Here is a 17491-nt window from a genome sequence, read left to right as displayed (position 1 = left end):
ATTGAATCTAAGGTCTTGACTAGTTTTCAGAGGATGATAGTATTGAATGCTGAGTTGTAGTCAATAAGCAGCATCCTGATGAGTGCATCTTTGTTGTCCAGATGTTCCAGAGTTGAGTGAAGAGCCAATGAAATGGTATCCTGCTGTTGACCCGTTGTGACGGTAAGCAAATTGGAGCAGATCCAAGTTGCTTCTCAGGCAGGAGTTGATATGTTCATCATCAACCTCTCAAAGCACTTTATCACTGTGGATGTAAGTGCTACTGGACAATAGTCTTTAAGGCAACAAATTTCTTGGGCACTGGTATAATTAAAGCTTGCTTGAAGCAGGTGGGTACCTCAGACCGCCAAAGTGAAATATTAAAGATATTGGTGAGCACTCCAAGCAGTTAATCAGTCCTGGTCTTCAGTACTTGGCCAGGTACCTCCTCTGGTGAGCTGCTTTCCGTGTGTTCACCCTCTTGAAGGATGGTCTCACATCGGCCTCAGAGACTGAAATCACAGGGTCACTGGGGGCTGTGGAAGCGGGAGACCCAAATATAAGTTGCCTGTGGTGTAGTGGTAGAATCTGGGGGTTGTTGAGGAGAATGTGGAGAGAATTTTGAAAATAAGGTTAACATACGAGTAATGAGCATGGATGGTTTATGTCCAGCACAGACCTGTTTGTGTACTGTAGGAGTGAAATGAAAGTTAAATTTGATTCTTCCTTGATCTATATTAAAATGTGTAACACATGATGGAAGTTTGTAAGACAAAATGGCGTTAGTCTGGAATGTAGGAATGTTTTGAGAAAATACAAGGGAACCAGTCCACAGCAATGTTTGAACTTAGTGTGAGTACTAGTCTACAGCCCTGACAGCAGATAACGGTGAAAATACATGTTTGTTTGTGAAGGAGTGGATGATTCTGCAGGTGTAAATACCACCTGGTATTGTTGACGGGAAAGTATGAAGGTAAGTATTGGGTGCCATGGAGGCGTAGTCATTAGTACAACGCCATTACAACTCGGGGTGTTCCGGAGTTCGAAGTTCATTGCCAACACCATCTGTAATGAAGTTCGTACATTCTCCGCGTGAATGCATGGTGTTTTCTCTCAGTGCTTTGGTTTCCTTCTGTAGTCCAAAGACATACATCTAGTAGGTTAATTGGTCAGTGTAAACTGTCCTATGATTCGGCTAGTGTTAAATAGGCGGGTTGCTGGGTGGTGTGGCCCACTGCACTGGAAGGGCCTGTTCTACACTGTCTCCCTCAATGAAAATATTTAAAAAATAAATAAAATAGTTTATGAAGAGTATAAAAAGGGGCAACTTCTTGGAATCTTCCCTCAGACTGGGTGCTAGGTTAGACAGAGAAGGCTGCGTTAAAGGCTGACGGACAACTGTGGTTCCCTCTGGCATTGTGTAGATCAGTTCAATAAGTGGATCATAAGTATTATTTTGTTTCCTTCTCTGCTTCATTCAGTATTCTTCCTTCTTTTTATATTTTATTCTTTATATAATTCCAATAAAATACTTCTATTTGTAAACTTTAACACGTGTACGATGCTTCCTCTGTGGATACCTCTTGCTGCTAAATCAGAAAAGACTAAGGAACAAATTTTTTAAATATTTTCTTCACAATCCGTTAATAAACCTATGATCTCTGTGCTGGAGGATTTGGCCATTTAATGATGTGGCGCTGAGAAATGGAATGAGAGCAAGCATGGACATCATTTTAAATCAGATGGGCTGAACAGCCTGTGCTGTAATTCAGAATAATTATTTGTCGACCGTTCACAGGGTAAAGCTCAGAGGTGATTCTATCAACTTCAGAGGAAGGTCCTACCGTCCACGCAGGATGGCGCTGCTCGTGTCGTCCCAGCTACCTGGCCAGGAAAGCAGGAGCACTTCACCGTCTGGGAACGCTCCTCGATCTTGTTCTTGTTGCAGCATCGGTGGGCAGCAATCACCTCGCACGTACCGGCTTTAACATGAACCACTGCAAAGCAGAAAAGACAAAGTGAGGGGCAAGTTACCCAGCACTTCCTTGACATGTGAACTGTACACTCCTGACACGGAAGAACCTCGACTGAGATCTGAGAACCCACTCCACGTCTCTCGACAGGGCTCAGCGGGTGGTTCTCTTGCCTGTGGGTCAGTAGGTTGTGCATTCAAGACCTCAGTCCAGAGATGTGAACTCACAGGCTAGGTGGATTATCTACATTCAGTGGCCACTTTTATTGGGTACACCCTGTACCGAATAAAGTGGCCACTGATTGCATGTTTTTGGATTTTTGCTACTGTGGCCCAATCACTTCAAGGTTCAATGTGTTGAGCGTCCAGACATGCTCTTCGTAATGTGCAGTTATTTGAGTTCCTGTCACCTCCCTGTCAGCTTGAACCAGTCTAGCCATTCTCCCCTGACCTCTCCCATTAACAAGGCATCTTTGTCCACTGAACTGCTGGTCACTGGACTTTTTTTTGTTTATCGCACCATTCTCTGTAAACTCTAGAGACTGTTGTGTGTGAACAATCAGCATTTTCTGAGATGCTCAAACTACTGGCATCAACAATTACTCTATGGTCAAAGTCACATTTCTTCCATATTTTGGATGTTTGGTCTGAAAAATTGAAGCTCTTCATGCTTTTATGCATTAAGTTACTGCCACATGATTGGCTGATTAGATATTTGCATTAAGGAACAGGAGTGCAGGTATACCTAATAAACTGGCCACTGAGTATAGATCATCGTACAGGAGATGCTGTGGTGTGGGAAAAGTCACCTTTTAGATGAAATGCTTAAACCCAAGCTGCCATTTAGTTTTTCAGATCAATTCAAATCATTTCATGACTTCAAAATCATAGGGACAATCTGTTGTCCCATTCAAGATCAGGACTGAACTAATTCCGTATGCAGTAAAACTCTGCTAATCCAGAATCCCATTGCTCAGAGATTTTGATGTTTCTGAATCTGGCTCACTAATTAGCCTGGAACGTGAACTATTCATACAGACAGAAAGCGGCCTGCTTGTCCAGGCCTGTTGTCCATAGATCCTGGCACAGGGTCCGGACTGAGGGTTGGAGCCAGGAATGTGGGCAGCAGGTTTGTGGCAGAAACAGGGATTCAGGCTGCTTATGGGTATTACTGTATTTTGTTATGGATTTATTAAGTATGCCCACAAGAAAATGCATCTCATGGTTTTATGTGGTGACATACGTGTATTGTGATAATAAATTTACTTTGATCTTTTGATGCTTCCTGCTCCCAACACACCAAGTTCATTGAAAAAATTTCTGTACTACAGTGTAAATGTAGAAAGAAATTGTGTTTGGGCATCAATAACATCCTATAGTCCGATAAATTCTCAGGCTGCCAGATCATTAGAGTTTTACTGTACACACTTACATCTTTGGTAAATGAAAATCTAAGGAGAAATATTTAAAGATCAGCTTCATTTGTCTCATGTATATTAAAACATACAGTAAGGTACACAATTTGCGCCAACGACCAAAACAGTCCGAGGTGTGGTGCGTACAGCCTGCAAGTGTCACCACACTTCCGGCACCAAAATAGCAGGCCCACAACTTACTAACCCTAAGCCGTATGTCTTTGGAATGTGGGAGAAACCCGGAGCACCCAGAGGAAACCCACACAGTCATGTGGAGAACGTAAAAACTCTGCGTAGACAGCGCCAGGAAATGAATCAGAATCAGATTCGGTTTAATATCACCGGCATGTGTCGCAAAATTTGTTGTCTTGGCAGCAGCAGTATGATGCAATACATAATAATAGGGAAAAAACTGTGAATTGCCGTAAAATCAACACATATATTGATAAGTTAAATTAAATAAGTAGTTAAAAAATAGACATATAAAAAGTATTGAGGTAGTGTTCATGGGTTCATTGTCCATTCAGAAATCAGATGGCCGAGGGGAAGGAGCTGTTCTTGACTCGTTGAGTGTGCGCCTTCACGCTTCTGTACCAATAGTACAGAAGATCTCCCAATGTGTCCAGTAAGAATGACACTGCTGCCAGAGGCTTGGCTAATGAATCCAAGGATACTGTATAGGCATTAAACTACAGTACTGTGCAAGGATAGGCATTACTGTATAGGCATTAAACTACAGTACTGTGCAAAAGTCTTAGGCACATATATATATATATAGCCAGGGTGCCCAAGACTTTTGCACAGTACTGTAGTAATTTTATGTATTGCACTGTACTGCTGATTCAACAAAAAAACAATTTCATGACATATGTGAGTGATGATAAACCTGATTCTGATATGGGTCTCAGGGATGGGTATGTCTGCATCTACACCAGCCCCCACCCTCGCTCTCCTTCTCTACCGCCTGTCTCTCATCCCTCCTGCGGTGCTCCACCCTTGCCATTCCCAACATCGTTTGCTGCTGCCAGATTCACAAACTCGCTCTCCACTCCACATACATACATACAGACACACACACATACACACACCTAAAACTTTTACATAATACCGTACATAAATGGAGTTTGGATAGGTGGGAAATCCACTGCTCTATTGTGTGATCAACAGCTTTGACAGAAAAGACTTCAGAAGAAGAGGACCTAATGACTGATACAAGCTGGTTATGCAGGCAGCAGTAATTGTGCATCTGCTGTGCAAACATTTCATACACTGATCATATGAAAATGATTTTCACAGCAAATTACCTAGTGGAAACTTGCACTGATGGTGAAAATACACCAGCAAAAATACTGATCTGCCTGGGACCAGCATGTAAGTGCCATTAAAAAGAAGGCACGACAGCTCCTCAACTTGCTTGGAAGCTTGCGCAGATTTAGCATGTCATCTAAAACTTTGACAAACTTCTATATATGCACATTGAAGAGTATCCTGACTGGTTGCATCATGGCCTGGTATGGAAACACCAATGCACGAGAATGGAAAAGCTTACAAAACTTACTGGATACAGCCCAGTCCAGCACAGGGGAAGCTCTCCCCACCATTAAACACATCTACAAGAAGGCAGCATCGATCATCAAGGACCCCCATTATCCAGGCTATTCTCTATTCTCGCTGTGCCATTGGGGAGGAGGTACAGGAGCCTTAGGTCCCACACCACCATGTTCAGGAACAGTTATTACCCTTCAACCATCAGGCTGCTGAACAAGCATGGTTAATTTAACACTTCAATGGTGAACTGCTTCCACAATCAATGGACTTATTTTAATGGAGTCTACAGCTCCTGTTATCAGTACAGTATTATTTATTTACTGTTTATTATCATTATTCTTTTTTTTTTGTATTTGCACAGTTTGTCTTCATTTGCACATTGGTTATTTATCAGTGTTTGTGTATCATTTTTCATGATTCTATTGTATTTCTACTGTGAATGTCTGCAACAAAATTAATGTCAAGGCAGTATATGGTGACATGTACGTACTTTGATAATAAAATTACTTTGTACTTTAAACTCTGAATGTGTTCAGAAATATGTGAATCTTTTGATGGATCTTATCATGGATATTGATAAATATATAGATAAAACTATATCAATGTAAAAATATTGTTTCGTATCAGCAAGTGGTTTGAAAGTTATAGGATTATTTCCACCTAAATCTTCAACATTTATGGAGACTACAGCTTTGGAACTAGGAATGAGAAGTCGGGCCAGAGAGGCACAATGTCCCATTGAAACATCTGTTATATATTGACCATGCACAACATAGCAATTTCATTTATGGCTTAATCAATGAATAAAATAAATCAGTTCTTAAACATCAAAAATCTCACATTTGATCCTGCTGGTATCTATGGCATTGAAAAGTGTCAAATAATCTTATCCAATGCAAGGTACAAGTTTACTGTCATCGACAAGAATCTGAAGCAAGTGGGTAAGATTGACACAAATGGCTTTATAGATTATTGAGAGACATCCTGCATTTGTCAGTTTAAAATGGCAAAATGCTTTAATTCTTGTGAGGAAAAAAAGCCACATTTTCTCAATAGGCAAGTCTAAAACCAAACTAGTCAATCAAAGCAATCCCAATGGTGTAATTTCTTCACATAGGGGAAGTTTTCATAGCAAAAACCGCAGAGAGGAAATCTATATAGTTTCAAATCTTGTGTGAACAATGGAGAATTGAACTCACTTCATTTGTATGCATTCAGCAGCAACAGAAAGCAAATCATTTCAAAATGAAATATATGGTTAAATGGTTCATAATCAATGTGAAAAATGAAGTTCAATTAGGGGTCGTTAGTTAAGTTTGTTCAAGTACCACTAAAGGAAACAGCACTTTATCTGTCAACATGTTTCTACAAGGTTTCAAAGGGGCTAGGTTAGCCAATTTATCAATGGTTCTGGCAGTCAGGAGAGTTCCTCAGTGCACATAATTACATACACCTGCACAAATACACAGACACACACAATCAGTCATCATTGATGGATAAAGATTGGCTCAGGAAAATGAATCTTGAATGGAAAGAGGTGTTGAACATGAATGCATCAAAATCAAACTTTTACCTCCTGGTGGCAAAGCATTTTCTACTAGGTACAACATGTTGCAGTGCCCAAGTTATGGCCAAAACCTAACTATGTAAGCCTTGACCTGTTCTATATGCATTGAAGAAACAAGAGTTTAATGCATTAGTAATACACATGAAATGCTGGAGGAACTCAGCAGGCCAGACAGCATCTATGGAAAAGAGTAAACAATCAATTTTTTGGACAGAGAACCTTCTTCAAGACTGGAAAGAAGTGTTGAGAAGTCAGAGTAAGAAGGTGGGGGGGAAGGGAGGAAGAAATACAAGGTAGTAGGTGATAGGTGAAACCGGGAGGGGTGGAAGGGTGAAGTAAGGAACTGGGAAGTTGATTGGTGAAAGAGATGAATTGGAATGTAGTTCTAGTGCAGAGAAGCGAGAGTGTCTGGTCAATACCAAATGAAGAGGATAAGACTTTCACATGTTTTGTTGATTAAAAGGTGGTATTGCACATGCCAGTTGAAAAACATGGCTCATTTCTCAAGGATCATCATGCGGGCTTAGCAGAACCCAAAGTATTTGCCAGGCTAGATCTGCCACATCATCTGCTCGGTTGAACGAGACCCCAAAGCCTTAGACAATTAGTGCACATTAGGATCTTCATTGCTTCATACAACTATATTACGGTGTGAGAATATCACTGAAAATTCTTTGAGCTACTTAGGGCAAACACTACAAGCGCAGATCATTGCCCTTGGTCATGTGCAAATTGGCATTAGTACAACAGAGAATGTCACTGAATATTAGAAATGTTTCATCATTAGCTACAATGTAGACTGTAAAAGAAGCAAGCGTAAACCGAGCAGAAAGAAAGAGTTTACATTGGGTTAAAAGTAAATACAAATAGATAGAATTCAGTTCACTCCCCATCCCCGTTTTGACATGCTGGTCTGTGGTCTCCTCTACTGCTACAATAAGGCCACTCTCAGACTGGAGGAGCAACACCTCTTATTTCATCCAGGTAGCCCCCAACCTGATGGCACGAACATGGATTTCTCCGTTCCCCCTTCTCTCTTTTTCCATTTCCCATTTCTGGCTCTCCTCTCGCCCCTTCTCTTCTCCTCATCTGGTACTTCTCCTTCTTCCATTTCTCCCACGGTCCACTCTCCTTTCCTGAGAGATTCCGTCTTCACCAAGTAAAAGGTAAAAAGTCTTTTACCTTTTCCACCTATCACCTCCCAGCTCGCACTTCATTCCCCTTTCCCACCTACCTTTACCAATAACCTGTACTCCTCCTCCTACCCCCCCACCTTCTTATTCTAGCTTCTTCCCCCTTCCTTTCCTTTCAAGCAACGTTCTCTCTTTTTATTATATATTGCTGCGCAAACCAATCATTTCTCAGGAAATTTTTACACAGCCTGAAAACTGCACATCACTTAGTATAAAAGAAAATTCCATCTGCATAACAGCAAAGGCTATGTGTGCGAGAGCATTTCAGTTACTGCGCGGCCACACACCTGTGCAGCTTAGAGGGAACTGCGCTTTCCACTCCAAATGAAGGGTCTTGGCCAAAATGTCAACAATTTATTTCTCTCCATCGACACTGCCTGGCCTGCTGAGTTTCTCCAGTACTGTGCACGTGCTACACTGGATTTCCAGCATCTGCAGAATCCTGTGTTTAAAACCAGTCAAAGATGGACTGAAATTATTTCAAAGCATCATATAGCAACATGCCAGATCTTGCAACAGTGCTGATGTCACACCATCAGTTACTGAAGAAAGACACAAAATAGAATTGAAGACAAAGAACATCCAATTGCATAGAAGGAACCACGGAAATAGGTCACTGTTAGTTTACTGTGATATAAAACATCAATCGAAGCTTGTATATAATGTTTCAAATTGTGGAGTAGGAATTGCAATCATAGAAGACCCGCAGTGATTAAATCACTTATAATCATCACCCTTGCCATAAGAGTGCTCAACCTGAAGAAGAGGGAAGAAAAATTTCCTTTGGAATTAAAGAAAATGTGAATTCTTACTTATGTCACAGACAACATAAGCCTTTATTAGAAATTCCTGGTCTTAAGCTGGCAATGCTGGTAGTGGCTGTAACAAGAACACAAAGGCCAGCCATACTCATATGTCAATAAGATTGCCTGAGTGAGTAGAGAGCTTGCAAACAAACTGCATCCACAGATATGAGTTCAGACACAGGGAGTGAACACATGATCCTCACAATAGTATTAATAGAAGGTGATCTTATGGCTGCAGCAAAGGAATAGACAGGAAAACAAATAAGATTTCATTCTAAACAAGTCCACAGAAAATCTTTAAGAGGATGGATTGAACGAGACAGAAGTTCAGATGAAGACATGGTACATGTTGTCAATAGAACAAAGTTGTTTTAAATGAGGGACAGGGAGTTTCACAACAAAAGTGTTGAAAAGAGGATTTTTGGAAGAGCTACATGCTGAGTATTCGTGTAATGTGAGTTTCAGGACAACTGCCAGAGACCTTAAACATTTGCCTCAATTAAGATATTGTGAGCTCATAGATAAATATATCTTCCATTAAGCCATATCTCTGAATACAGATTTTTTTTGGATTCAGAATACTAATAGAGATGTTTCCTAAGAAATCAGTGATGATTTCAAAGGAGGCACTGAAGAAACAGGTCTTTAAGTTTAATAATACAAGAAACATTAGCAAAGTTCAGAATCAGATTTATCATTACTGACATATGACATGATTTTTTTGTTTTGCGGCAACGGTGCAATGCAAAAACTTTAAAAACTATAAATTATACAATAAATAAATAGTGCAGAACAAAGGACTAGTGAGGTAGCGTTCATGGGTTCATGGACCATCTAGAAATCTGATGGTGGAGAGTAAGATGCTATTCCTGAATTGTTGACTATGGATCCACAGCAGGGGTTCCCAAACATTTTTTATTACATAGACCCTACCATTAACAAAGAGGTCTGTAGACCCTGGGTTGGAAAACCCTAATCTAAAGGCTCCTAGCTCATTCCTGAAGGTAGCTGCAAGACGAGGGTGTAACCCAAATGTTGATGGTCCTTAATGATGGATGCTGACATCTTGAGGCATTCCCTCTTGAAGGTCTCCTCGATCATGGAAAAGGTTGGGCTCATGATGGAGCTGACTAAGTCTATAACACAATGCTAGTCAGAAATGACACTGTCTGGCTCCCACTCTGCTGCCGTTTATCCCGCATCACCGCATTCAGTTGAAAGGAATCTTTTTTAAGGTTCTTTTTTAACATTTAAGAATAAATTGGACAGATACATGGATGGGAGGTGTATGGAGGGATATGGTCCGTGTGCAGGTCAGTGGGACTAGGCAGAAAATGGTTCGGCACAGCCAAGAAGGGCCAAAGGGCCTGTTTCTGTGCTGTAGTTTCTATGGTTTCTATTTCTATTCTATGGAATCGTCTTGATGGTAAACGTTTATGAAGGTAAGTGAATTCTTTCTTTAATTTATTTCGTATTAGTTTTCCTAATTAATTTAGATAAACGAAATATATCCTTGAATAAATACCACTTTTTAAAATTATGTATTTAATTATGGAAATAACTCAGAAAGTACGTAGCTCGGGTGCTTGATGGTTGGTTGAGTTGTTCTCCTTGTTACAGACACCTGTTAGGGTGCATTCTCCAGTTACCTTCTAAGGTAACCATAGTCTTCAGCCAGGAGCAGATGTCATCAGGTGGTTCCCAACCTTCACCAAGTGTTTCGACCCTTAACCACAACACTCTCCAGTTGGTGGTGGCAGTGGTGGCCAGATCACTGCCCATCTGCTCCTGGTTTCCAGCTTCCCTCCTCTCGCCTACTCCAAATCCAACAAGAGACTCATTCTGCCTCTTCCCCAATCCTACGAGCTGCTTGTTTTTTGCTCCTTTCGTCCAGGCCCAGATCTGACAACAACTGTCATGCTGATTTGGCTGGGAAACCTCTGCAGCCAATCTTGGCAATCCATTTGCAAACATTTCACCATCATTCAAGGAGACATCATCAATGTGCTATTCATTGTGGTGTGTCCTCCAGATGTTTGGCTTTTATATACTTATCAATCAGTTGATTGGTCGTCATTACAGAAACTCAATTCTGAAGTAGGGAGGGGTACTCATCGCTGATTGGTTGCGTGGCAAACTCTGTATGATGTCTGGAATTTTGCCACATTGGCTTATCAATAGGATCAAGGTCTACATGTCTGCATATAGAATTGTTTGCGAAATTGTTTGTGAAACAGGGTGTAGGTTCTTCAGGTTTCAGTCTCTTGACACCACTCCATCTAAAATGAAAGCATTGACAGGAAAACCTTCAGTTCAGTTCAGGACAGCAGGACAGTAACAGGTTGCTGCCGCAGGGATTGGACGTGGAGCGAATGTAAGGACGTGCTCAAGCCGTTATACCTCTGCTGAGACACTAATGTGCAGAAGAGTCAGAACATGATTGAGATTTTGTTCAGCCAAGTCTTGAGGGAGAGAGGAAGAGAAGCTGTTCAGTCTGAAGCAAAACTATGACTAAAGCCATCAAGGAAAATAACTCAAATTTCAAAATAGAGTCCGTGTGTTCACACCACCAAATAACTCTGACACTCAATAATGGAACGTAGGAGTGATAGTGGAAGTACGTGCCACAAAGAAAAGCCTTACAAAAATAGGAGGCAGAATCAGGAACAAGTGGAATAACTGAAGATGGAATCTCATGTGGATAGGGTGGTGAAGAAAGCTTTTGGTTTGCTGGCCTTTATTAATCAGAGCATTGAGTATAGGAGTTGGGATGTGATGTTGAATTTGTATAAGGCATTAGTAAGGCCAAATCTGGAATATTGTGTACAGTTCTGGTCACCGAATTACAGTATAGGAAGGATGTCAATAAAATTGAGAGAATACAGAGGAGGTTTACTAAAATGGCGCCTGGGTTTCATCTCCTAAGTTACAGAGAAAGGTTGAACAAGTTAGGTCTTTATTCTTTGGAGCGTAGAAGGTTGAGGGGAGACTTAATAGAGGTGTTTAACATTATGAGGGGGATTGATAGAGTTGACGTGGTTAGACTTTTCCCATTGAGAGTGGGGGAGATTCAAACAAGAGGACATGAGTTGAGAGTTAAAGGGCAAAAGTTTAGGGGTAACATGAGGGGGAACTTCTTTACTCAGAGAGTGGTAGCTGTGTGGAATGAGCTTCCAGCAGAAGTGGTTGAGGCAGGTTCGATGTTGTCGTTTAAAGTTAAATTGGATAGATATGTGGACAGGAAAAGAATGGAGGGTTATGGGCTGAGTGCAGGTCGGTGGGAATAGGATAGGGTAAGAGCTCGGCATGGACTAGAAGGGCCGAGATGGCCTGTTTCCGTGCTGTAATTGTTATATGGTTATAAGTGTGTAAGTTAAAATTCCAGCAAGAGTTGCAAGAGAATAACGAAGTTAAGTGATCATGAGTATATTTCAGAAGCTGATCCAATGAAGACTGTGGAAGAATTCTATTGAATTGAAGTTATGCCTTCTTCATTAAGTCAATGCCAGTAACACATTCCTATGAGGAGATTCTTTCAGAAAACCTCTGAATATGTAAGAAATTTTAATATGAAAATTACAAAAGAGGAAAGCAATCTAGTGCATTTTAATGCATTAAGTCTATACACAGGTCAGGTTGAATGAACAAGATTCAAATGTTTTACAAACACAAGAAAACCTGCAGATGCTGGAAATCCAAAGAAACACACACAAAATGCTGGAAGACCTCAGCAGGCCAGGTAGCATCAATGGAAAGCTTCTCCTCTTCTTCCCGAAGAAAGGCCTTGGTCCAAAATGCCGACTGTTTTCTCTTTTCCATAGATGTTGCCTGGCTTGCTGAGTTCCTTCAGCATTTTATGTGTGTTTCCTTAAATGCTTTAGCAGCTTTCTTTGTCTTTACAATATTCTTAATCATATCTGTATCACCGACCGTCAGGACTAGTAAGATATGTCAGCACTCCACAGGTACTAACACTCTAGCAATGTGGTGCTCCCTCTGTGCATGTCTCTGACAGTGTGAGGTTCCCTCTGTACAGATTCCCTCAATCATAACTCGTGCACAGTGTGATGCTCTGTCAGTTCAGAATCTGTGAGCATCTTGCTCCCTCACTACTGAGTGTCCAACAGGACAGTTTTCCCTCAACTTCGATAAGCAAAATCACTTTCCTTACTGTACGAACTTTAAAATCAGCCTGCAAATATTTGTATTGTGTTAATTCTCTTTTTACAATTGATATATTTCTTTGGATTGATTATCCTTTCATAAAATTAACCAGTTCCCAGCAAACATTCAGTATTTCATCAGTTATTGTTTATATGGAGTTGATATAATTTTAATCTCTCGGAGCTTGATGTAAAAGACATCATCACTACCTTGGTGACTGGGAAGATGAACTCTACATTGTTCGTTGTTTTAACCTTCATTAAGACATTTTATAAATGGATACGTGTACTAATCATCAATAGGTTTCAAGTAAACCAAAGGATCCCAACCAATACTACTGCAGTCTTTGAAGTTAAGTGTCCCTGTTAACATAAGGTAAGTGAAGGTGAGTTAGTGTTTAGCCAAAGATTTCCAACAGAAAAATTTTAATGGGCAGATTTATTCCTGTTTCTTTTAGAGAGATTGAACGCACTGATTCAGCATTAATCATTTAGGAGTTGCCATAGGTGGTGGGGTCTATGTTAAAAATGCTGGACCCTGAATTCCGACCATGGAGCGCTTAGAATTCAACAAGAAAGCAGCATACATCATCAACACCCCCCCCCCTACTATCCAAGCCTTACTCTCTTCTCATTACTACCATCAGGTTGGAGGTAAAGAAGCCTTAGGTACCACACCATCAGGTTCAGGAATAGTTATTACACTACAACTATCAGGCTCCTGAACCAGTGTGAATAACTTCAATCACCACTACTCTGAAGTGATTGTACGACCTACTCATTTTCAAATACTCTTTACAACTCATGTTCTCAGTATTATTTATTTTATTTGTATAGTCTGTCTTCTTTTGCACATTGGTTGTTTGTCAGTCTTTACCAGTTTTTGTATAGTCTTTCATAAATTCTATGGTATTTCTTTCTTCTAACCTGTAAGTGCCTGCAAGAAAATTAATCTTAATGTTGTATATGGTAACGTATGCTGTACATACTTTGATAACAAATTTACTTTGAACTTTGTATTATGTCCTGTTTAACCAGTTAAGACTTGGATCAAAGTACATAGCAACACACATCAGGAGTATAATCAGACACAATTTGGCACTGACCACACATTGGGAAACAGTAAGAATGAAGACCAAAAGCTTGGTCAAATGGCAGATTTAAAGACTGTAACAACATCTAAAGAGTCGCTTTGACAGGTAGAATGGTGGAGAGTTGGAGAGGTTTGGTGAGGGAATCCTCACCAATGCCTCAGCTGTCAGCAGTGGGGCAGGAAAATTGGAAAAATGGAAACAGCTGGAACTAGAAGGGCATGATTTCCTCAAAGGTTACTTAGGTCAAGGAGATTACAGAGACAGGGAATAAGATGAGCAGAGAATGGGCTGACCACCAGAATGAAAATATTAACAATTAAGACATATCTGGGTCTGGTATCATTGTAGTTCACTAAACATATTGATAGTTAGTTATTAAGACACTGCAAGTCTAGATGAGCTGAGGTGGGGGTGGTGTCAGGTGATGTTATACCTTGCCGTTGGGAGGTTATAAAGGCTGACTCTCAGCTTTAGGTTCACTCGAATATCAAGGGTCCAGTTATCACACTCTGCCTGACAAAGTGTCTGTGGAGCAGCTGTTCTAGAAAACTATGGTGTTCTACTATCTTCCAGATGATTCACCAGCTGAACAAATGTCACTCCACTGTTTAAGAAAGGAGGAAGGCAGCAGAAAGGAAATTATAGACCAGTTAGCCTGACCTCAGTGGCTGGTAAGATGTTAAAGTCAATTGTTAAGGATGAGGTGATGGAGTACTTGGTAACAGAGGACAAGATAGTAGAAAGTCAGCATGGTTTTCTTCAGGGAAAATCCTGCCTGATGAACCAGTTGGAATTCTTTGAGGAGATTAAAAGTAGGATAGATAAAGGGGATGCAGTGGATGTTGTATTTTTGGACTTTCAGAAGGGCTTTGACAAGGTGCCACACATGAGGCTGCTTACCAAGTTAAGAGCCTATGCTATTACAGGAAAGTTACTAACATAGTTAGAGCATTGGCTGACTGGTAGGAGGCAGCGAGTGGGAATAAAAGGATCCTTTCCTGGTTGGCTGCCAGTGACTAGTGGTGTTCCACAGGGGTCAGTGTTGGGACTGCTTCCTTTTATGCTGTATATAAATGATTGAGATGACGGAATAGATGGCTTTGTTGTCAGGTTTGCAGATGATACGAAGATTGGTGGAGGGGCAGGTTGTGTTGAGGAAACAGGTAGACCGCAGACGGAGTTAGGCAGTTTAGGAGAATAAGCAAGAAAGTGGCAAATGAAATACAATGTTAGAAAATATATGGTCATGCACTTTGGTAGTAGAAATAAATGTGCAGACTGTTTTCTAAACAGGGAGAAAATCCAAATACCTGAGATGCAAAGGGACTTGGGAGTCCTTGTGCAGAACATCTTGAAGGTTAACTTGCAGATTGAGTTGGTGGTGAGGAAGGTTAATGCTATGTTAGCATTCATTTCAAGAAGTCTAGAATACAAGAGCAAGGATGTGATGCTGAGGCTTTATAAGGCACTGGTGAGGCCTCACCTTGAGTATTGTGAACAATCTTGGGCCCCTCATCTTAGAAAAGATGTGCTGGCATTGGAGAGGATCCAGAGGAGGTTTACAAGGATAATCCCGGGAATGAGAGGGTTATCATACGCGGAACGTTTGATGGCTCTGGGTCTGTACTCGTTGGAATTTAGAAGGATGCAGGGGGATCTCATGAAACCTTTCGAATATTGAAAGGCCTAGACAGAGTAGATGTGAAAAGGATGTCTCCCATGGTGGGAGAGTCTAGGACAAGAGAGCACAGCCTCAGGAGAGAGGGGTGCCCTTTCAAAATGGAGATGCGTGAGTAATTTCTTTAGCCAAAGGATGGTGAATTTGTGGAAGTTGTTGCCACATGCAGCCGTGGAGCCCAGGTCACTGGATGTATTTAAGGCAGAGATTGATAGGTTCTTGATTGGATATGGTATAAAAGGTTACGGGGAGAAGGCTGAGAACTGGGGTTGAGGAGGAGATAGAAAAAAGGATCATCCATGATTGAATGGCGGAGAAGGCTCGATGGGCCAGTTGGCCTAATTCTGCTCCTATGTCTTATGGTCTAAGAGTTATAAATTCAAATTCCATGAGATTCTTTATATCTAGTCATCATCAGAAGAGGGGTGTGAATTGGAATCAAAATTAGCTTATTATTGTCATGTGTACCAAGATAGAGTGAAAAGCTTGTCTTGTAGTTATTTATTTATGGAGATACAGCACAGAATAGGCCCTTCTGACCCTTCGATACATGCTGTCCACAATCCCCCAATTTAATCCTAGTCTAATCATGGGAGTGTGGGCACGTGGCCAAGTGGTTAAGGCATTGGACTAGCTACCTGAAGGTCGTGGGTTCGAGCTCCAGCCAAGGGAACATGTTATGTCCGTGAGCAAGGCACTTAATCACACATTGCTCTGCGACGACACTGGTGCCAAGCTGTATGGGTCCTAATGCCCTTCCCTTGGACAACATTGGTGTCATGGAGAGGGAAGACTTGCAGCATGGGCAACTGCTGGTCTTCCATACAACCTTGCCCAGGCCTGTGCCCTGGAGAGTGAAGACTTTCCAGGCGCAGATCCATGGTCTCGCAAGACTAACGGATGCCTTTATTTATTTATTTAATCATGGGATCATTTACAATGACCAATCTTTGGACTGTGGGAGGGAACCGGAGTACCCGGAAGAAACCCACGCAGTCACTGGGAGAATGTATGAACTCCTTACAGGCAGTAGCAGGAATTGAACCCAGGTCGCCTGTACTGTAAAGTGTTGTGCTACTGTGCCACCCACTACGCTACTGTGCCACCCAATGTATTCTTACAGATCAAATCATTATCGATATGTGTAACTAGGGGTGCCATGCACAATCCGAATTTGATGGAGACAGCCGTGAAGCGCAGAGGAACATCTGGAGAAACTTCTGAAATGCCTGCTTTGCTGCCGCTGCTACTGTGCGATCGAGAATCTCCGGAGATGAAGGCCCCAAATCCTCAGCTTTGCATATCGCCTGTTGCTGGGACTGGGGTCGAAATGCTCGGCAGAGATGGTGCTTGGTGTCGAACAGGTGGTCGGAGGCTCAGAGTTTTTCGGACGGACCCGGAGTCGGACTGTGGTCGGATGCTTCCGGGATGCTGCACTGGCAAGTTGGCAGTGCTGGAGGTTCACCGTCTGCGTGAGATGATGGGACTTTCGAGAGATTTTGAGACTTTTACTGTTCCATGATCTGTTCTTATCAAATTATGGTATTGCTTTGCACTGTTGTAACTATATGTTATAATTATGTGGTTTTTGTTAGTTTTTAAGTCGGTTTGTCATGTGTTTTTGTGATATCATTCTGGAAAAACATTTTTATCATTTCTTAATGCATGCATTACTAAATGACAATAAAAGGGGACTGCGTGTCCTCATAATCATAATAATTACACAGAGCATTGAGGTAGTGCAAGATAAAACAATAAAATGCTAAATAAAGTGTAACAGCTACAGAGAAGTGCAGTGCGGGTAAACAACAGGGCGCAAGATCATAACAAGGTAGATTCTGAGATCAAGAGTCTATCTTAACAAACTAGGGAATAATTTAATAGTCTTACAGCAATGGGATAGACGCTGTCCTTGAGCCTGGTGGTAGGTGCTTTCAGGCTTTAGTATCTTCCGCCTGAAGGAAGAGAGGAGGCCTGGGGTGGGTGGAACCCCTGATTATGCTGGCTGCTCTACTGAGGCAGTGAGAAGAATAGACAAGAGTCCATGGACGGGAAGCTGGTGTCCGTGATGTGCTG

The 17491-nt window shown here is 41.4% G+C and overlaps 1 protein-coding gene across 4 annotated transcripts in view; it reads right to left on the bottom strand.

Annotated features, from left to right (window-relative positions):
• Positions 1-17491, bottom strand: part of LOC134355914 (chemokine-like protein TAFA-2) — a 106894-nt gene that overhangs the window by 23757 nt on the left and 65646 nt on the right. For all 4 annotated transcript variants that reach the window (XM_063066453.1, XM_063066450.1, XM_063066451.1 and 1 more), the window contains one exon: positions 1824-1976. In XM_063066453.1, the coding sequence (XP_062922523.1) occupies positions 1824-1976 (153 nt within the window). The remainder of the gene's footprint in view (positions 1-1823; positions 1977-17491) is intronic.

The sequence above is a fragment of the Mobula hypostoma genome, chromosome 13 (genome assembly GCF_963921235.1).
Source record: "Mobula hypostoma chromosome 13, sMobHyp1.1, whole genome shotgun sequence".
NCBI lineage: Eukaryota > Metazoa > Chordata > Chondrichthyes > Myliobatiformes > Myliobatidae > Mobula > Mobula hypostoma.
The sequence above is the reverse complement of the archived record's forward strand: the minus strand, read 5'-3'. Positions and strand labels throughout refer to the sequence as shown.